Here is a 20809-nt window from a genome sequence, read left to right as displayed (position 1 = left end):
TTAATCTGGCAATGGTAATAAACTGATTGGATTAAAGGAGGGATACTTTTTTGTACTCAGTTGGACATAGAATAAATAATAATGAACTGATAGCAGTCCAGTTACACAGAACCTTGTAACATTAGTTACATAAATATTTTTCCCCCCAATATCATCACATATGAGAACACAGTATACAGGCTAGTTAACATTAATGGCACCCCTTTCTAATGAGGCACCCTTTATAGAGGGTTTGTCAATTGTAATTGATGGCTTTATTAATAATTAACAAAACATTTATTAAGGCTTTGTAGAGCACTTAAACCAATAAGGACATATTTTGGGGTGCCAGATTGTCTGTGGTTGGCATTTAGCCTCCTCCAGCTGGACATTTTTTTTGTATTTGGAGATGTTTTGGTTGAACAAGTAAATCACTCGAAACACTGTATGACTTCTTGTCTCCTGTGTGCTGCAGCCAAAACCATTTATTAATACGTTTGTTGAATTTACAGTGATCCAGTTCTATTCAGTTTACTTTATTTCTCCAGGATAATTCACTCAACAGAACAGCTTTCTAGGGAGTATTGGGTACACATACAGTACAATACACATATATCAAAAAACAAACAGAGACAACTAAAAGTCATTATTCTTAATGCCTTTATATTTAGAGATAACTTACTAACTTTTTCTGTTGGCTTATAAGAAAACGAGGAACCTGTGACCCTTGACTATTTTTACATGACAACCCAGAGGTGGTCCTAATTAATGACTTGTGACTGATCCATAAAGCAATAGTAAATATTTTATCCATTAATAAAGTCATTAAATAGAATAGTCAAACCCTTTATTCTGGTGTTTTTACAAAATGGTGAAGACATAAACTAACATATAAAACTGTCTATACCAGGCCTGTAATGAGCTTCACATGTTAAGACAGTGACCAGAATTTGAATGTGAAGGTGGACAAGTTGAATCACAGGCCAACCCATTCTCTTCTCCTTTTTACATTCGTACAGTTACACACTGAAGGGGACTGGGAATTTGCTGTGTTCAGAGAGCACCAACTGGCGACACAGGACCTTGTGGATTGTGTTGGTGCATTCAGAGGGAAAGAGCTACAGCTGTGCGTGCTGAGACTGTAGGAGCACCTCATTCCCCTCCACAGGGTATCGCAGAGGAGGAGGAGGAGGAGGCGGCTGCGTGTGGTGTGCCAGGGACAGGATCTTATTTATTTATTTATTTATTTATAACGACTGTAGACTGTATGGCCACAACAGTAACCGTTCCAACAGCTACACCCACGTGCTCAGTGTTTACCACTATCAGGGAGTTCACAGTTTACATATGGAGACCATTTTACGATCTATTCAGTCAGGTTTGACTTACTGAGCACAGATTGTAAATTATTCCTTTGTCGTGCCTTGTACTGCTAACCCAATATTTCACTGGCACATCATGAAAACACATTTCCAGGAAGATTTAGCAATAGACAAGTGTTTGGCTATACGGCTGAGATGGAAATAAACTGTTGATTTAATAACTGAGAAACTGAACTGTTCGTAATTTCTTGTGCTCGTCCTGGTGAAGAACTGATGTCATTGTTGACATGCGGCAGACTCATTTTTCATATTCTTCAACTGGAAAAGTTCTGCTAAGTGAAGACGCTGTTCTCTCCTTTTCAGTGAACCCCCGAAAGTCTGAATCACAGCTCCTCAGTTTAATCCACAAATACACAAAATGAAATGAAGCAAAGGCAAAAGAACATCTTGAACTTTAGAGAAATTTCAAACAATCCCAGATCAACTACCTGATATCCACATGTTCCTCTTGTTGTGTTGCAATATGAAGTTCAGTTCTACCTCAGGCAAGTTCATGGTAAAATTTATTATGTGACAGATGAATCGGGTAGATTTTTCCAGCCCACACAACTGAACAGACAAATATATTTTCCTGAGAATTTACCCAACAATTAGACTGTGCCCTAAGGTAACCTACAACAGGGGAATCACTGAAAAGGCCTGCTACAACCTTGTAACAATTGACAAGTTGTTGTCTCTTGTGATAAGATTTTTTTAAACTGCTGTTTCAAAAGTCCAGATTAATCTTAAATGTGTTATATGATACGATCGGAAACTCCAGAAAAGCTACTAAATGATTGTCTTCTCAACTAAAAACCTAAAAGTTTTAACCTAAGCATTATGTTTGAACTGTTGTTTGCGTGTAAGCATGTAACTGCCGAAGAAAATGTCAATCCAAACACTCAAGGGTGATTTCTGTCACTTTCTTTAGCTCTTAGATGAAACATCAGGTCTTCATTTTTCATTAACGAAAGCCTGGTTTGTATTTGCTCAAAGTTTGCACAATGACTGGCATAATGCATCTGTTACTCACATGTATGGAATACAGCCCTCAGGCGTTTCTTTTTATTTTCTGGTTACAAAACAATTGAATCTTCCATCCCTGTATTTTTAATACACAGTCCATCCAAGCCTCAAGGAAAATCAGGTTGCTATAGTGTAATTTAAGTTTCAAGTTTGAATTCATATTTGAATATTGTCCAATGTACGACTTTGAAAACTAAATGTCAGACAGCTTTTCCATTTTCATATGGTCATAGGACACCCACACTGCATGAGTATGTGAAAATGCAAAATGGATTATTGTAATTTCATTTTCAGTTTTACTCAAGTTTTGCATACATATATAGAAAACTTGAATGCTACAGAATTACATTTTTCAAGTTTATATCACCATTTTAATATAGTATATAGTTTTGATTAAGTTCACTATAGTTTATATAGTGAACAGCACCCACACACCATTGTGCACACATGCTTTACTCACAGCACTATCTGAAGACTGTCAGGTCTGCCTCTGGCTCTGTGGGATGGGGGCAGAGCAGATGCTGTGACAGGAAGTTACTAACGTGGTCCAGATGTGAGGACAAGAGACCACCGCCGACACAGCTGGAAAACGTGGACAATTACAGGCAGCGACTGCAGACATACACAGGATACAGGATCCCTGTGTTGAAGAAAGCTCCATCAAAAAAAAACATTTATTCACGTCATTTTTGCAGTATTGCACATCAAATGTAAGACTGTGGTGTGATCTGTCCCAAGCCTTTCCTCACTCACTGCAGAGGAACACTGATAAAAGCTTTGTTCAAAACTCAATTTTAATGTGATATACAGCATATCCAAGAGCTCTAATGGGATATTCTACATGACACATACCAGTTAATTGCTCCAGTAATCATTTAAGCTGACCATTCAACATTTAAGTGCCCTCTAGTGTTTAAAACGACGCAGTGCAGGAGAAAAGAAAGTGAGATAACGAAAGCGCCCAGTGAGCCACTATTTTGACAAGTGTTTTCTTTTTAATTTTTTTTTTTAACTAGGTCTGTATTTTACTGTGAAATCCAAAGTCAAAAGTGGAAATGACTAACAAGTACAAAAGTATTTGTACACATTCAACAACTTTTAGATATAAGATAAAATTGTTGAGTTATAAATGAAATCCTGTGTTACAAAACTTTCTCAGACAACAATAGAGAAAAAGAACTTACAAAAGAGAAGACCACTCAGAACTCATTTACCAGAACTTCATAAAGGCACCAATCAATTGCTTAGTAAGAGATAACAAAATTAAATTGTTTAATAGGATCTATGCACACATTGGGGCAGGTCTAAGGGCCTATTCCTTTGGGCTGTTTGGTATTCCATTAATAGCATTTCCATTGTCTGGACTGCAGACCCTCCAGAGAGCTGCTTCTATGTCTCCCCTGATCGTAGTTTTTACAGTCCATTAAAGGCCATCACTAATCCTCATCTTCCTCTTCATCAATTAAGACCATCTTCCGTCGACGCTTCACAGGAGCAGAGGGATCCTCCCTGTCTGAATCTGCATCACCGTCCATATCCATCGCAATGGTGGAGTCATCTTCTGTAAATAGACAAGAACTTCAGTTCAGTTATGAACTCCACTGCTGTCAGAGGCTCATTACTGGTCCCACACTGCTGTGGCACAGATGTTAAACTTAGCGTGATATAAGGAATAGCAACTTAACGTTGTCTCTCTTTGAACCTTTAGTTTTAAAAGTTTAAACATATTAAAAGACTGGTGGCTAGATTGATTTCCAACAATGTGAGTACAATACCATCCTCCTCATCATCGTCCAACACTCTGCTTCTGCTTCTTTTAGCTGAAGTCTTGGGACCTTGGGACCTGATGTGTGCAGAAATAGATTACGAATTAAGGAGATTTAGTATTAAAAATAGACATTTCTCAGCTGTGGTTTGGCTTAACTGTTTAACAAAAACATAGGGTGATTTCTCACCTCTCAGCTGTACTTTCTGTATCCTCAGCGGGGGTGAAATCTGACACAGGAGCTTAAAACAAAACAAAACAGAAAAACAAACATCATCTTAATCCATGACCTGTCCTTAATTCCTTAATTTAGCAGCAGATCTAACAACAGATTTCAAATGGTGTGAAGCTGTGGTGCTGCATCTTAAATGCTCTACAAACACCTAAAAAGAAGATATCCCACAGGTTTTAGCCAATGTTGTGGTGGTTTCCCATCTTGCTAAGGCAGCTGAACTATTTTTTAAACTGACACACCAGAGGAATCTTATTACTATGTGTGATTTTACACTTTCCATTTTTAACCTTGTGGGTGTGTTTTGCTTCTTTTTAATGTTCAGCATTTTGAAATGCTAACCATGGGTGAACAATTATTTACAATCAAAATTGCTTTTTTAATTCCAAGCCAAAACAACACCGGACTGTGAGAACTATGTGACTGTAGTCTCAGGAAATCGAAGCATGAACCTCAACTTTTTACACTTGAATATAATCACTTTTAATTCCTTATTCTTGGCTACTGGACTAACTAAAGCAGGCTATACAAGAGGCAAGTTTTATGTTGAGTATGCAACTTAACACTTATCTATGTGGGAAAGCTGTAATTAACTGTTGTCATCTGATACAGCAAAGCATCAAGCATGAAATTCCCACACTTACCTGTATGCTCAGAGGCGTGGTGTTTCCTCTTGCGTGAGAGCAGCAGAGCTCTAAGAGCCTGAGCCCTCTGTTCACCTGAGACCTCCCCCTCCTCCTCCTCCTCCGCCTCCTCCTGTGGTTCTCCAGTTGGACTCCTGGGCCCGTCTTGCTCCTCGCCACCTTTAGGTTCATCCTCTCTCGGACTAAGAGCTGCAGCTGCACTCCGGAGTTGGGATGCGCTGATCTTTGCTGGGATTCTCCAGAAAGACTCCTGATAAACAAACAGTCAACAACAACTTTATTTAAAGTTTATTTTGCAATCAAACACTGAAACAACAAAACTGTCTTAGAGAAAAAAAAGTGCAGATCAAAGGAAGTGACGTGAAATGACTGATTTGGTAGGGAAATATCATGGGGAAAAAAACCCACACACACACCTGTTCATTTGCAGGTGCTCGCATCCCCAGTTTGCGTAGCAGCCTCTGGAAGCTCTTGTTGTCCATGGCGTCTTCATTTGCCTCTGTCAGGGGGACCAGTGGCACAGGCTGGGACAAACCTGTGGGAATGGACCACAACGATTTCATTTACTCACACATCACTCCCGCAAGAACTAAAACAACTTTCAATTAAGAAATAAAACCGAGTGCAAAACAGTTTGCTATGAATACTTTTGAGGGTTTTGGACAGTAGCACTTACCATCTTCTTCACGATCATTTGCCGTTCTGTTGAGACAATTCTGCAGCCACAACAGGGGTCCAGACCTGCCTGTTATAAAATAATATAATAACAACAACAACATGAAACTTGTATTTCATTCCTGCTGTCTAAGAAAGTTCATAACAAAATAATAAATAAAACTCTAGCATTCAGCAAGGCTATAGCATTACCTTGAAAAATAAATGTAATCCATCATATCAAATATTTTACAGGAGAAAACAGAGCACAAACTGTAAAAACTGAAACTACTAAAAACTACAGCAAGTAGTTTGGCCTTTGTCGCACCTTCCTGTTGCAGAGCATTCACCATGGTGCCAACATCAGCTCTCCTCTCCACTGTGGAGTTCATGCTTTGGCTCCTCCTTGCGCTATTTTGCGATTCTTCCCTCTCGTGCTCTTCGTCTTCCTCTTCATCATTCTCTTCGGACTCATCCTCTCCATCCTCTTCATCATCTCTGTCCATGGAATCATCTGGGGAACCTTGTGTTAGTCCTACTAGGAACTCTTCTTCAGTCTGTGGCAGAAAATATATTACAGCTCATGTAGAAACACCACATCTTTCAATATTCTTTATAAATAGGAACATTATATTTTGATCACATTCAAAAGCACCTTCTATTCTATAGTCTATTTTAAAAAGACTTATGTGCTGTACATCTACAGTAACTTTACCATTCCTTTTCCAGCGCTCTTCCCTTGAGCCTTACGACTTCTCTTCTTATAAAGTTCTCTTCTCTCAGACACCATGCCCATGCTGAGCAACTTGTCCACCACACGTGCACGGGACCGCTTGGCTGTGAGCTTCTTCAGGATATTACCCAGCACATCTGTAAGAGTACAATTACTTTTCATCAAATAAAGACAGTCACCACACAAACCATGAAGTATCCCTGAAACTGACAGAGGCATAGTGAAACAGCCACTACATTTTCTCATGCACTACAAAATGAGTCTGGTACCGTCAGAATCTCTGTACTCCTCAAACAGCATCCGCAGCTCCTGCTCTTGCTCCTCCTTCCAAAGTACAATCCCGGTACCTTTCCTTTGAAAAAGAAAAAGAAAAAACAACAACACTAGAATTACTGCCTCGCAGTTGCATGCCACTGCCCCTTCGTGAGTTACAGCGTTGAATACTGTCCAGAAGTGTTTTTGCAGTACATTATGATGTCACAGTGAAGTTGACCTTTGACCATTTGGATATAAAATGTCATCACTTCATTTTTTTATCCTATCAGACATTTGCGTTAAATTGTGTAATAAGTAGCATATAAATTTGTGAGTTATGGCAGAAAATGTGTCTTGTGAGATCACAGTGACCTTTGACCAACAAAATCTAATCAGCTCATCATTGAGTCCAGACATCTGTGATTCCAAGTGATTCCCTCAAGGCTTTACTGAAATATCACGTTCACAAGAACGTGACAGACATACTACATTTACTATTAGTACGTACTTCTGTTTCTTCAGTTCCTTAGCGTTGTCCACCAGACCCATATGCACCAGCTGTGTAACTACATGGCGCCGAGTGCGGGTGCTGTTGCTGAGTAATGGCAGCAAAGTCTCCACTATATCTGGCACTAAGCATAGGAATCAACAGTCAGTAACAGAGTATTTAGTCAAGTACATAGTGTGCAACTAGAGCATATCATTTAACACGACAGACAGAAAAGATGCGCAAAAAAACAAACAAAAAGGAAGTAAACCTTCAGAATTGCGGTGCTCCTCATAGAGCTTGCGCAACTCCTCCTCCTCCTCTTCGGTCCATGCTGGTTTCTTTCCCTCTCTGACATATTATTGACGAGAGACAATATTTAAAACAACAGAACCAAAGACTTGCTACTTTGTAATACATGTTTATTAAAATGCATCTTTTACCTATAACTTGATAACAATGGTAAATTTAACACAGAGACACAGACAGAGAGAAACCAACCCTTCTTTGCTGTAGCCCTCTGTCATCTCACGTACAGCTCCCACATTTTTCCAGAACAGCAGTTCAACATATGCCTTGTTGTTTTGTGCTGCCAGTGAAAAGAAACGGTTCAGCACATACTTGGCAAACGTCACTAGTTCCTGTGAAGGAGAGTATGAAAAGTTAGCTCTTGTGTCTAATCAACAGTAGACTTCATGTCACCAAAAGCTTGCTTGGCCACACTGAACCTTTCTTTCTCTCGTGTTATTACTGTACCCTGTAAGCAGCTGCAGCGGGATCACTCAGGATTTTGTTGAAAAGGTTGAAGACTGACAGCTGGAAAAGCAGGGCATCCATTTTGAGGTCGACAGCCAGGCGGTGCAGCATTCGAGCGATACAATGGTTTGTGTGAGGTGTGTTTTTTGAGTATGACTTTAATAGGAGGAGGTAGGGATGCACAATATTGGGGCTGGCAAACCTGTGAGGGGTAAGAAAAGGGTAAGGTCACAAAATGTTTGAAGATGCGGAAGAGGCTACTGACTTCAGACTGGATATACTGAAGGTTACTTTAACTGTTTTCCTCACCTCTTGACAAAGTCTAGGAAGTTGAACTCCGTTTCAGAAACCTGGACAGACTCCAACTCTTCTTCTTCTAACTCTAATCCGTCATCATCCTCCTCAACCACAGGCTCAGGAGGAGAGGACCCTGAAATTAAAATGTAAGGTTTGAATGTCATAAATATGCAGTGGTACAGTATATATAGCGGAGCCACAACAATTAGTCAATTAATCAAGTAGTTGATCAAAAGAACATTAATCACCAACTATTCTGACAAGTTATCAAGCAGAGAACAACTGGCAGATTAATCAATACTCAAAATAATCACTGAATGCAGTCCTAGTGAAAAGGGCCCCTAGGATCATTTTTAAAACATACTTGGCAGGTTGGCGTGCAGGATCTGCTTGAGGAGTTCCAGTTCCTCCTCAGGTTCCACATCAGCTGAACCAAACACATCTCCTTCTGGCCACACCTCCCTGAGAACAACAGAAAGAAAGATGTAGACATGTGTTTAGTTTCAGGGACTGATGGGATTACAGGCGAAACTGATAATCAATTAAATTAATCCGCAACAATTCTGAAAATGGATCAGTTGTTATGGTTTGTCGATATTTCCTGGTTCCAGTTTCACAAATGTTAAGATTCCCTGCTTTTTGAGTTTTGTGTTATTTTAAACCAAATGAATGGTTTGGAGTGTTGGTCGGACAAAACAAGTCATCTCAAGATGATACAAGAACAAAATCAATCAAAAAAAAAAAATAAATAAATAAAGATTAACTGATAGTGAAAATAATGTTGAGCCTCACTGACCTGGCAGCACGCAGCAGTCCCAGGGCTTCTGGTCCCAGTCGAGCCTGCAGGGCATCCTGCACTCGCACCATAGCCTCAGTCCGCTGCTCCTCAAGAGGAGTTTCAGATGTGGCATCGAATGGCACGATGCTTTCAGTTAAAGACTCTGACAACTGCACGAAGAAGACGGACAAGTGGCGTTTAGTGTTGGTAAATTTGACCCTTTTCAATCAATTCATTAATGTCGGACTGATATGTTTTTGGGATACTTTATGAGTGTCCTTATTAAACAAAATTTAGAAGAACTCTTTGATGTGACATGCTCTTGAATAGTGTCTGATACGTGCTCTCTGCTCCCCCTTGAGGTTGATTCTCACACTGACCTGAAACCCTGAAGTCTTCAGATCTTCCTCCACAATCTTCCAGGTCTCCGCCAGGGCTTCGGGACTAGTTTCTACAGATGGTGGATTTTTTTCACCTCGTGACTTCTTCCGTCTCACCTTCCTCCTCTGCAGAACGACCAGAGCTAGATGTCAATATTTTGAGCAGGCACTAATGGCAAACATTTACACACGCACTACAAATTTATTAGAAGAGCTTACCTGAACCATCAAGTTTTTGCGACCTTTGCAGAAGCGTTCTAACATGCGCAAGAAGAGATGAGTTGACTCCACCAAGTCTTTGAGGTAAGAGTGAGGCTGCCTGGTTTCGTCAAATTTCCTCAGCAACGTCAGGAAAATCTCCCTGTATTCCATCAGGTAGAATATGTTGCCTAGAAGGTGACAATAAATAGATGACACAAACGTTCTCATATTTCAGATAAAGTGGAACAAGAACCTAAATTGACTATTATGAGTATAGTATATTTCACATTTTAAAAACAACATTAAGACTCTATCTGAACTAGAGCTTCCCAGCATCTTACTTTTAATTACGTTACAACTCTGACGGATGCTTTCGTCCTGTGAACGGTCCATCTCATTCACAGTGAGCAGAAGCTCTTGATATGCCTTTAGAGCCAAGTGCATCCTAGAGAAAAACAAGTGCCATCAGCCTGAGGCAAATTTATCGACTTGACATTTTTCTTAAAACCTGCTTCTGAATGATCTTCTTACCTTCGGGACCAGGACGTTGCCTCTTTGCGGTCAGTAAGCATCATCTCGTAGTAGTTGGTGATGTTGCGCTCAATGAAATGAAAAGCACGGATGGACATGGTCTCAGAAACTAAGTCAGCACGGAAACCGTTGCCACGGTTGAAGGCCATGAAAAAGCTGAGCGCCCAGAGGTAATAGCTTTCATCATGTTCCTGAGTATGCTCTCGAATCAGACTTTCCTGTAGACGACACAACGACATTGTAAAAAAAAAAAAAAAAAAAAAAAAAAAAGCAGATACAATATCAGAGACAGATTTAGAAATAGATCTATCCAAGACTTGCAGGCAAACATGTATACAGTTAAAATCATGTGAGAACTCCAACAAGGCTTTTGTGTGCGAGTAGCATGTTATTGCTGTGTGCCATTTGCTACAAAAAGTATTTACTATACAATAAGTAATCCACGTTACAGTGACTTACCTTGACCAGGTACATGAGATGATTGTAGCAGTTCTCCAAGAAGTCCAAACAAAACTCTCGCAGGAAGAGTCGCACATTTAAGGCTGAACGGCGTTTGTCCTTACATTCCTTGGCCTGTCGGTTCCTCTTGGGAACACGTCTCACTGTTTTGCCTGTGTCATGAGTGTAATTTTTGAACTACAAAAAAAAACGTGACACTTGCATTAAAAATTTTTTTTTTTTAAGGTCATATGATCAGATCAAGTTAGATCAAGTTCATATTACAGATGACTGGAGTTGCACTACTTACATTATGAAGATTTCTGTGATAGATCACATCTTTGTCTCCGATTGACTTGAGACCTTGGACTACATACGACCCTCCGAAGCGAGAGTGCCTGAAAGAAAAACATCAACTGTGAAACAGAATAGAATATACACATATATTTTTTTCTGTCTACTGGTATTTGTCACACTCATGTACTTCTAACAAGTTTTATAATGACTGAGGAGTATTTCACCTGCCTTTCTGTAAAAGAAGGATTACAAACATAAGATTTCTGTAACTAACATGGAAGAGTTCTATATCAAAAAAAGAGTGCAAGTAAATGCAGCGGATTACTCATGTTACTGATCTAAGGTGTCATTTGGGTTTGAGTGCTGTAAGAGCTTCCCTTCCCACTGACTGATTGGGTCATGTAGGCATACCTCTTATCCCTGGTTTGCAGTATAATTGAGCATTTAAAGCGGTGGTGAACAACAATCTTTTACATCCACTGTGCCATCTTGTAACCTTGACACTGGAGAACATCAGCTTGTATAGTCACCTGGTTCCTCTTTGTAATGTGCGAGAACGTTTCGCTGCCTGCTCCCTCTGCCTCAGTGCCTCCAGCTCCTGAGAGTCTCTCTGCTTCTCCTCTGCTGAACGAGCCTGACCAGCGCTCACCAAAGCCTCTGGCGTCTGTAGGGAAAAGAAGAAGAGGTCAAACACAGAAAACAGCTGACAATCTCAGTGTGTGCCTCTGATACATTATTCAGTCTAACCTGATCTCTGAACATGAGGGAGATAATTTCCAACACGTGCATACTCCACTGCTGCTCACTCTGGGCCGACGCCAGGAACTTGACCAGGTCATCAAAACCGCTCATGTGAATGGCCCACAGCAGCCTGTCATGGATGCTGGCATCATCATCCACTTTCTACAGAAAGAGGGAGAGACAGAGATTGGAATAACATCTATCTCAGATGAAAGATAAATGAAAGGGCTTGTCTTTCTGACAATACATTTTACATTGGCATTCATGTCAAAGTCAGACCTTCTCTTCACAGGGGTCTGCAGGTACATGAAGTACATTCCTGACCAGCAGCAGGATCCTCTCTATTAGCAGGTTATCTTCCTCCTGTCTCTGCTCCCAGTCCTGAAAGAGATGAAGGCAAGTGGGTAGAGATAGGTAGGAACAGAAACCATTTTACTGATATCATCTAACAAACAGGTAAGGATGGAGGCAAAGATGTTTATCAGTAAAACACTCACCAGTTGCAGAAGGTTATACAATGTCTCACTTAAAATGCCAAACACACTTTCGCTGGCAAATGCCTAGAAATAAAAAGACACACAGATAAATAATCATTTCATTTCAAAACATTTTCATGCTAAAAACAATCCAACTCCACAATGTTCACTGTACCAACATTATCATACATTAAAACATGTAAAATGAATTGTGGTTTTACAATTAAAGGAGACAATACCTCTTTATAGGCTTGTAAATGAGATGTCACTTGCAAAAAGTGATGTCTAAACACTGGGTCATCAGGGACCTTACCAAAGCAGAGCATGGCAGGCTGGGTGAGATTGACCATGAGCCTGAGAAAAAGCAGATATCAGCGTCATACGAGCAACATTTTTGTCATTTACCAACTTGTACAGCTTCATAACAAAAATGAAAAAGAAAAATGGCAAATTTCTATGTAAATCTAATGACAACATATATACTAAAACAATATTTTGTGCCAGTGTAACAATAATTTATCGCAAAACTAGCATTGGTGTATCAATAATGCAGCCAATACGACTGTATTATGAGGGTTTTTACCTGATGCAGGCATCAAATAAGCCTTTATCTTGTCCATGTTGAATGATAATAGGTAGAAGGTCATTCTGTACAATCTGGCCTGCACCCAGCTGCTGACGGACATCACGGGTGTCATCTTCATGGCGTAAATACCTGATCAAGTCTTTCACACTCTCTGCAATGTAGAGACAGGACACAGTTAAAAGATACAAATGCATAAATAAACAACATAAATAACTTATTCATTATATCTAAACATTTTTACCACTTCAAAAACACTCACCCAAACAGTCTATTTCCTTGTGATAGGTGTCTCCCTCCAGATAGCCAAGAGCACTGCAAGTTGCGAGAAGTTCACAATTCATCCTGAGTAAGTCCATTCACGATCAGCCAGCATGAAGGCTAATCTGCCACACACTAGGATATAAAAAGAGGGAAATGGTAAGAACGACACACACAAATTTATGGCACTACATTACTTCTCAGACAAAGATGAGCTAACTATTCCATGAACGTCAAGAGAGCATCACAAAAAAACTGTCTGCACTACAAACTTCAGTTTTCTGTGTGTTGTTCAAGGAGAATCTAATTAATAATTTCTAAGGAGGAGGAGTGAATGTACATGGTCAACAAGACATGTAAGTAAGCAGTTAAAGCATCTTACCCTGGCGCGTCATTTACTGACACCTAGTAGAGGCAATCTCAAACTTTTCCTTATGTATCCTCAGTTCTGTTCAGCTTAGGTTTGTTGACTCTGTTAAGTTTGAGTATTTTAAATGAGTTTGGTGTATAGTTGTCTACAGCTTACCTACATTTGTTTAGACATTTAACTGTTAAGTGACGTCCCAGTGGTGGAAAATAACTAAGTACATTTCCTCAACTACTGTGCATTTTTTAGGTAAATGCACTTTACCTCAGTATTCCAATTTTCTAAGTTTATACTTCTATTACACCACATTTCATAGGCAAACATTACTCCTTTTACTCCTCTAGTTAGTTTGCAGATTCAGATTAATAATACTAAGTATAATTAATGAGTAATGATGTATGATATATTATCATAGGACTGTACTGACTCCAGCGGGATATAAAGTAGTTAAAATTAGCTTCTCTTTAGCCAGCTACAACGCCAGAGGTGTACACATAACTGCATCAATAATAATAGTCCAATAATATAAGATACGATGTTTATGTTATATCAGTTTATGTTAGCAATAGCTCCGCTCGCTAATGTTATGTAGCCATTAGTTAACGTTAGCTTCTGTTTCCAGCAGCCTGACAGCGCTGTGACTTCTGCCTTGGTTTAGAGAAATAAAAACAACACATAGTAGGTTACCAGACAGTTTAAATGTTGTTATTCTACAGGTGCCGTGTTCAGCAGGCGGTCGTGTACAGCGTTTGGTCCTTTCTCATCAGTACAACGATAGTTTTGGACAAGTCTCGCGCCAATACAGCGGACGTAGAATGTCGTCACGTCCCCTCGTTTCAACCCTCAGTTTTGCATTTCAGGCAACACCTTGACGGGCGGTGTATCGACAGAAGAAACTTTTTCGATGACATGAGTGTGTTAGGTTTAGATGAACAGGGTTGAGATTGGGACCGAGGCCATGTTTGACGACTGGGTGTACCAGGGTTCAGCGAAGTCAGTGGAATTTACCTGCAGTTTGAGCTAAGGTGTCGCCTGAGAGGTTTCACTCTGGGCAACAGAAAGAGGTATTAGGAAGAAAAAAGTCCTACTACTGTAATTGTTCAGTGTAGTTTGTTTGGACTGTCTCTATTTCCTAATCTTGATATTTTGATTGTGCGACACTTTACGTTTTTCTAATTCGATTTATGGGGAGGGGGGCGTGAATCAACAATCAATTTTTAATCCAGGTAGAGCGTCTGCCTCTGGTGATGCCACCTTAAGCAGAAGTCATTCCCCTGATAAGCAACAGGTGGTGCATGAGCGTGGAAAAGAGAGAGCTGCTGAAGGTGAAGAACTTTTGGGCAGTGCGTTGAACAACCAGGTTTTAAGAAATCAGGCAGGCCTTGGGTGAAAGATAAGAGAAGTAAGGTCATGTTTAAAGTTTTTGGACCATAAACACCACTTTACAGCTGTCTAACTTTAAAACAGCTTTATGAATGAACCATCGCGAAATTGTATGTGACTGACAATTCATGCTTTAAATACATGATTAGAAATAATTCTAAGAAATAGTATGTGCACAAGCCTGTGCAGGGGGAACACACCCAGTGTCTGAAGTAATTTGGCACTACAATCTCCTCACAAGCACAGGGTGTTCTCTTGGACAAAAGTGCAGGTTATGTTGACATTGGCTTGTATGAAAACCACTGGAAAAAGTAGCTCACTATTGAAGACAACAGCAATTGTTGTCAATTCAGAAGTAGTCAGGTGGACAGACAAAACAACACAGATTAGCTCCAATTGACTTTATTTGCACTTACATATTCATTCTTCAGTCGTGCCGGATACACACAGCATTGCGAAGCACATTCAGCACAAGCCTTTTCAGTTGGTAACTGTCATATTTTCACTGTCAGCATTTCCTGTGTGTTACATGTTTGTTAATGATCCATGTCTTAGGTGACTTGGTCGTTTGCACAATAAGAGGATAGCAAAGCTTCTAAAACAAATGCAAACATGTTAATGTATTCTCAGTCTGTCTTTTAAGGTGTGTTGACCAAAGGGCAGTGTCTGCAAGTTTGTTAGTAAGTCATATCTACGACACAAACTTCTAAAATCCTGCATTTAAACTAGCTATTTAAGCCTGTAGTTTAATACTCTGCTACAAATGTGTGGTCGTCTAAGGATTCCACGGGATTGCACTGTAAATCAAGGCCTCAGGTGGTACGTTAATAAAGTGGTTTTGCCTGGCCCTACAGATGACACGTGTTAAGCAAAAGTTGGGTGGCTTGAATAGCACCAAAGTGACACTGTCTAAAGGGCTTCATTCATCATTGCACCAATACTGAGAGACTCTTTGCTAGACAGATAAACACATAACTAATGGGAATGAGGGCTATATAGATAAGTTTTCTTTTTTTTTTTCTTTTTTTTTAGTTTTTTTCTCTCTTTTGTCATGTTTTTTTTTTTCTACCATGGCACTGGCCTTTACATTTTCTAATCACTTTTCCTTTACTCGTCCTTGTCGTCCTTGTCGGTTCTATCAGTGCGGCTTGAATCTCTCTCCGTCTCCCTCCTGGATTCCTTCACCACCTGATGGAACAGAAACAGTCAGATAAGCTCATATTCATTTTCATATCTGTAAGTAACTTTAGCTCTTATGTTCCTTACAATTTCCATAATGCAAATAATATCAAACTAGTTATTTTTGCATTATGTCTTGTCATTTTTGTATAAATCATTGTACCTCTCCATCTCTAGTCTCAACTGTCTTTATCACCACAGTCCTCTTGCTCACGCTGTCTTGAGTGTGTTCAAAGTCTATGAAAAGTCAGATTAAGGATTTTTACATTCAGATACAGTTTTTAAGATTCACTCCAAAAGTTGAGTCATCACTTATCAATCACATCAACAGTTGTTAGTGGACATTGATTTAACATGTAATTGAAAAGCAAAATGGAGCTCATCATTATCTTATATTTGATCTAAAAAAAAAAAATAGCTTACCTCGCTCTCCAAGGTGATTGCTCATGCCGATATTTAAGATGGGAACAGTAATCCTAAACAGGAATATGAAATGTTGGTGTTATTTACAACCTGTTATGAAAAAGGATACTCACATTTACATCTACGAGCAATTTAGTCTCCAATCCACCTGTCATGCATGTTTTGTTTTTAATTTGACACAAAACTGGGTCATCTAGAGGAACCTAACTTGAACTCCACACAGAGAAGGCTGATGAATGAACTGTATTTTATCACATCTTGTATGATTTAAATGAAAAGGGGGAAATCTAACTTGATAATTCAAAATTTCTAGGAAAAACCTGGACCTGAGACACACAATGTTCTGCCTCACCTGCTCTCCTCGCCCTCCAGCAGTTTACGGTAAGTGGCAATCTCAATGTCCAGAGCCATTTTAACATTGAGGAGGTCCTGGTACTCCCGAAGGTGGCGAGCCATCTCGTCCTTCAGATGGCGGATCTCGTCCTCCAGTCTGCCCACATTGTCCTGGTAGTTTCCAATCTCATTGCCAAACTGGTCCTCCATTTCACGCATCTGCCTCAGCAGAGCTTCATTCTGAAAGCCACAATAGCACATACAGCACAGTAACAAATGTGAAATAGTTTTCTCAGAGGGAATACTGCATAATAGATGAATATAGAAAAATGACAGGTGGTACTTGGCCTCACCGTATTCTTCATTGCATCAACTTCACAGTTGAGAGACTGAATCTGCCTCCTGGACTCATTGGCCTCCTGCTTGGCCTGCCTCAGAGCATCAGTGTTGCGCTTTGCAGACTCAGTCAAATCGGCAAACTGTAGGAACAAAAGATGAAGCCAACAAGAATGAATATGTGTTTGTGTGTTCCAGTCTGAATACATCTCTGTTTGTCTCTCTGCCTACCTTGGACTTGTACCAGTCCTCAGATTCCTGCATGTTCTTTAAGGCGATGTTCTCATATTGAGCCCTGATGTCCCTCAGGGCACCAGTTAAATCGGGTCTTGCGCTGCTGTCCACCTCCATCTTCAGCTGCTGGGTCTGGACACTCACTTGTACATCCTGGATTTCCTGATAATAAAGAAATGGATGCAAATGGACAAAAAGCATAAGAGAAACTGGCAGAAAATCAAAATGCTCAAAGCAAAAACTTGGCAAAACTGTGCTTAAACAGAAACATTTATTTAGGTGTAATGATGCAACTCAGCCCTCTGCATTTCACCACCAATCCTGATCTCCTACAGGGTTCAGTTAGTTTACAACACAACAAAGTGTGCAAAACATGGAGGGGTCTGATTACTTCCTGAAGCCACTGTATATGCTGATGGCACTCACACAATCTTCTCCACCATCTCAAACTACTGCTTGCCTTGCAGATATTACTTCCTGCTTTCGCAGACAAGCTCCTGGTACAGAAAATCACACATTTTAAAAGTGTATCTGAACTGACATGCCTTTAGTGTTTAAAAAGAGTGTGTTCTCCATAGCATATTGTGATAGGTGACTCCTGAAAGAAATGACTTTTGCATTTACACAATAAAAGTGAAGTGCACAGGAGGTAGCATCACTTACTTCATCATGGAGCTTCTTAAGGAATTCAATCTCATCCATCAGAGACTCAATCTTCCTTTCCAGCTCCAGACGGGACAATGTGGCATCATCCACATCCTAGTTGTTTATATGAGACAAACATAAATTACTGTGTGTCACAAATATTGCAGTATGTCATCCATTTCTAAAACACCTCATCAATGGGTTTGTTTTCTTTTATACTTTGATAACTGAGACTACATTTCATTATGCTGAAATGATTATGAGAGTGTGTTATATAAGAACCAATTTACACATTATTGTGAGTTCCATCTATTTTAAGGCAAGAGAAATGTCATAAGTTGCCAAAATCAGCAACAACAACTAGGATACATCTGGTTTATAATTGTATAAACCATTTTTTAGAAATCTGCTCTGTCATATTACATTGTTAAAGATGTTGAAGATAGAACAAAGCTGTTGCTTTTGAGCTGTTACATGTGCCCGAGGACACTGTAATCAATATGATAATCATGGTCCAGTGGGTGTTTACCTTGCGGAAGGCAACCAGGTTATTCTCAGCATCTGCCCTCTTTTGGGTTTCTTCATCCAACCTTGAGGACAAAGAGTGAGACAAAATATTTCAATTAACAGATTTTCTTCAGCACCCAGAATCTCCTTTTATCCAAATGGAAAGAGAGAACAACATATTGAAATTTTACCAAGAACACCCTTTCTGTCTAAGGTTGCGCCAGGGCATCAGCTGGCAAAAAGCTTTCTGGATCAATTTGTTAATTCACTCTCCTGTAAAAAGGGTTTTGGGAGTGCGCCCAGTGGGATCAGCAGCTGATCCTTTCAACTAATGTGGTTCCCCCCACAGGTCAATAAGGTCATCTACACACACTCAATAAGGTTATGTACACACACTTCCCCTCTTTAAAGATTTTAAATAGTCGTTATGATAGTGGTCTGTAAAAGAAATTAAAATTAAAAAATTATATTTGGCAAATTCAGTTACAATTCATGAGTCACCCGGATGACTCATCGCAAATTATATCACAATGTACGATACATGACTTTGCTCATTCTCACTATTATTCTGCTAACTTTATTCTGACTGATTGGCTGTCTGTGTGGTCAGAGTCCGGATGTGCAGCTTGAATCCAGCTCCATTTGTCCTGTGAGGCAGAAGTCATGCCCAGACTGGACATAAAGTAGATTAGTGGGGAAAAGCATCACATATAGTGGGGCCTGCTGCCTCATTTTTAATTCATGTTGTGTTACACGGGGAACCTTTTGTTCTAATGGGGTCTCTGGCACCATCCCATCAGCACAGAAGCACATTCAAAAACACACCTAATGGAGTCATCGAATCGCATTGATTTTTCCTGACGCTGTTCTCACCACGCCTGATATCCAACCTCTCTTCCTCTGGTCCCATTTCCTCTCTCACTCCCCACCCCACTCCTCAGCTGGCCCCACCCTGTGTCTGGTCTGTCCATCCTCCTCCTCTCCCATCTCATCTCCCTTTGCACATACATAATAGTGCATGTTTCTAAATCTATACATTAATGTTATTTAAGGAAATCATTCATCACCTTCCTTATCTAATTTGGTTGCAAGTAGTAGTGTTATGTTTTTCTATTTCTATCACTTTCCTGTCATGGTCAACACCTTGTTTTATGTTGAATATGGCTCACAAAAAACATTCAATAAACATGTACACTCATGCATGGAAGCAGTCTGTTACACCGGATGCAGTGCGGTGTCCTGTATCGTGCCGCCGCTCTCTGGTGTCCAGTCTGCTGATGTGCCACACCCTATACCACCATCTTTAGTTGATTATGTGGGAGACCCCTCGGGACTCTTTACCTGCGCTGTGCTTAAAGTGCACTGTGTACAGTATATCACAACCACGTCAATGAAGGATGTGGTGGTGGCGTTGGTGGTAAGTGCAGTAAGCCCACGCCTTTGTATTGACTGACAAACCCACAACAGGGCGATATGGAATCAACAGGCGAATAATGAGAACAATCAAGATGGTTTGGTGTTGGAAAGGTTGCTGGTCGTATTGTAATGATTCTCTGATCTTATCGAGACAAGGGCAAAGAATTCCTCACACTATTCTTTACCCTATCCTTCAGCCAAAATATCTTACGTTACCACCCATACACAAACAGTCTCTTTATCTATTTGTGTTTATCTGTCCATCCCAATCCATATTCCAGTCAAAGTCATATCATGGATGTATCTATCTCAGACCGAAGCTTCAATCATGTAACTAATCTTAATGTCTTCATGGTACACTTTTGTTTTTTATCTCATCATGCCGTTACCAACCTCTGCTTGATCAGGGACAGGTCCTCAGCCAAGTTGTCCCTCTCCAGCTGGTACTGGTCTCTCTCCTTGCCGATGGCGTCCATCTGGCGCCTCATCTCCCTCAGCTCCTCCTGGAAGATCTCAGTGGCGCGGTTGGGCTGGCCGTGCTGCTGCTGACCCTTGAACTGGTTGAGCTCCTGCTGCAGTGCACCATTCTGCTGCTCCAGGTAGCGCACCTTCTCGATGAAGCTGGCAAAGCGGTCGTTGAGCTCCTGCAGCTCGGCCTTCTCGTTGCTGCGGGTGGTCAGGAACTCCTGGTTGATGGCTTCAGCCAGGGTGAAGTCCACCTTGTCATAGGAGAGGCGAGGTGGCTGAGCGCTGGGGCGGGAACGCTGTTGGTGGTAGGTGGTGGCCCGGGATGTCACAGCAGGTGACACTGAGCGCATATAGCGTCCCCCAGAAACGGGCATACGGGAGGACACAGAGGCGTAGGAGGACATGGAGATGGGGTGTGGGCTTCCAAAAGTGCGCCTGTAAGACGTGGAGGAATGCATGGAAGAGTGGCTCATGGTCGGTCTTATTCTGTTCTCTGTCGCTGTGGAAAGATGGAGAGCTAGAGAGCTTGGTGATGCTCGTGAAGCAACAGGACATCCGACTGAAGACTGCTGGGGGTTTTTATGCACTCAATCTGGCTATCCCATCATCCTCGCGCCTCCCCCCTCCCTCTTTTCTCCTCACC

General features: G+C 40.7%; 2 protein-coding genes across 3 annotated transcripts; both read right to left on the bottom strand.

Annotated features, from left to right (window-relative positions):
- Positions 1-454: 454 nt before the first annotated feature.
- On the bottom strand, positions 455-14036 carry timeless (timeless circadian clock). Of its 2 annotated transcripts, none has more exons than XM_056403637.1 (30): positions 13930-14036; positions 12877-13010; positions 12615-12768; positions 12271-12385; positions 12053-12115; positions 11835-11936; positions 11562-11717; positions 11345-11478; positions 10828-10915; positions 10539-10715; positions 10080-10297; positions 9890-9993; positions 9567-9736; positions 9348-9473; positions 8986-9137; positions 8554-8651; positions 8202-8322; positions 7893-8094; positions 7638-7777; positions 7408-7487; positions 7158-7281; positions 6664-6746; positions 6377-6531; positions 5990-6218; positions 5684-5752; positions 5424-5542; positions 5008-5257; positions 4322-4373; positions 4142-4209; positions 455-3927 (listed from the first exon to the last, which is right to left on the bottom strand). In XM_056403637.1, exons 2-30 carry the CDS (start codon positions 12971-12973, stop codon positions 3803-3805), a joined length of 3771 nt encoding a protein of 1256 aa, XP_056259612.1. In that variant the 5' UTR covers positions 12974-13010; positions 13930-14036; the 3' UTR covers positions 455-3802. The 2 variants fall into 2 exon arrangements, with proteins under 2 accessions (XP_056259612.1, XP_056259620.1); XM_056403645.1 differs by lacking the exon at positions 13930-14036 and adding an exon at positions 13258-13341.
- Positions 14037-15011: 975 nt separating this feature from the next.
- prph (peripherin) lies at positions 15012-20809 on the bottom strand. Its single transcript, XM_056403657.1, has 9 exons — positions 20092-20809; positions 18305-18365; positions 17794-17889; positions 17128-17292; positions 16914-17039; positions 16580-16800; positions 16228-16280; positions 15968-16041; positions 15012-15813 (listed from the first exon to the last, which is right to left on the bottom strand). Exons 1-9 carry the CDS (start codon positions 20637-20639, stop codon positions 15733-15735), a joined length of 1425 nt encoding a protein of 474 aa, XP_056259632.1. The 5' UTR covers positions 20640-20809; the 3' UTR covers positions 15012-15732.

Source organism: Seriola aureovittata, chromosome 2 (genome assembly GCF_021018895.1).
Source record: "Seriola aureovittata isolate HTS-2021-v1 ecotype China chromosome 2, ASM2101889v1, whole genome shotgun sequence".
NCBI lineage: Eukaryota > Metazoa > Chordata > Actinopteri > Carangiformes > Carangidae > Seriola > Seriola aureovittata.
Note: the sequence above shows the minus strand (reverse complement) of the source record. Positions and strands in the feature narration are given on the sequence as shown.

Coding starts and splice junctions, on each gene's coding strand:
- timeless (XM_056403637.1), bottom strand. CDS start 12,973: ATGGACTTACTCAGGATGAATTGTGAACTTCTCGCAACTTGCAGTGCT. Junction 7,282..7,407: donor GGAGCACCGCAATTCTGAAG/GTTTACTTCCTT, acceptor TCCTATGCTTAG/TGCCAGATATAGTGGAGACT. Junction 6,747..7,157: donor AAGGAACTGAAGAAACAGAA/GTACGTACTAAT, acceptor TCTTTTTCAAAG/GAAAGGTACCGGGATTGTAC.
- prph (XM_056403657.1), bottom strand. CDS start 20,639: ATGAGCCACTCTTCCATGCATTCCTCCACGTCTTACAGGCGCACTTTT. Junction 16,281..16,579: donor CTGGAGGGCGAGGAGAGCAG/GTGAGGCAGAAC, acceptor ATTCCTGTTTAG/GATTACTGTTCCCATCTTAA. Junction 16,042..16,227: donor CAATCACCTTGGAGAGCGAG/GTAAGCTATTTT, acceptor GACTTTTCATAG/ACTTTGAACACACTCAAGAC.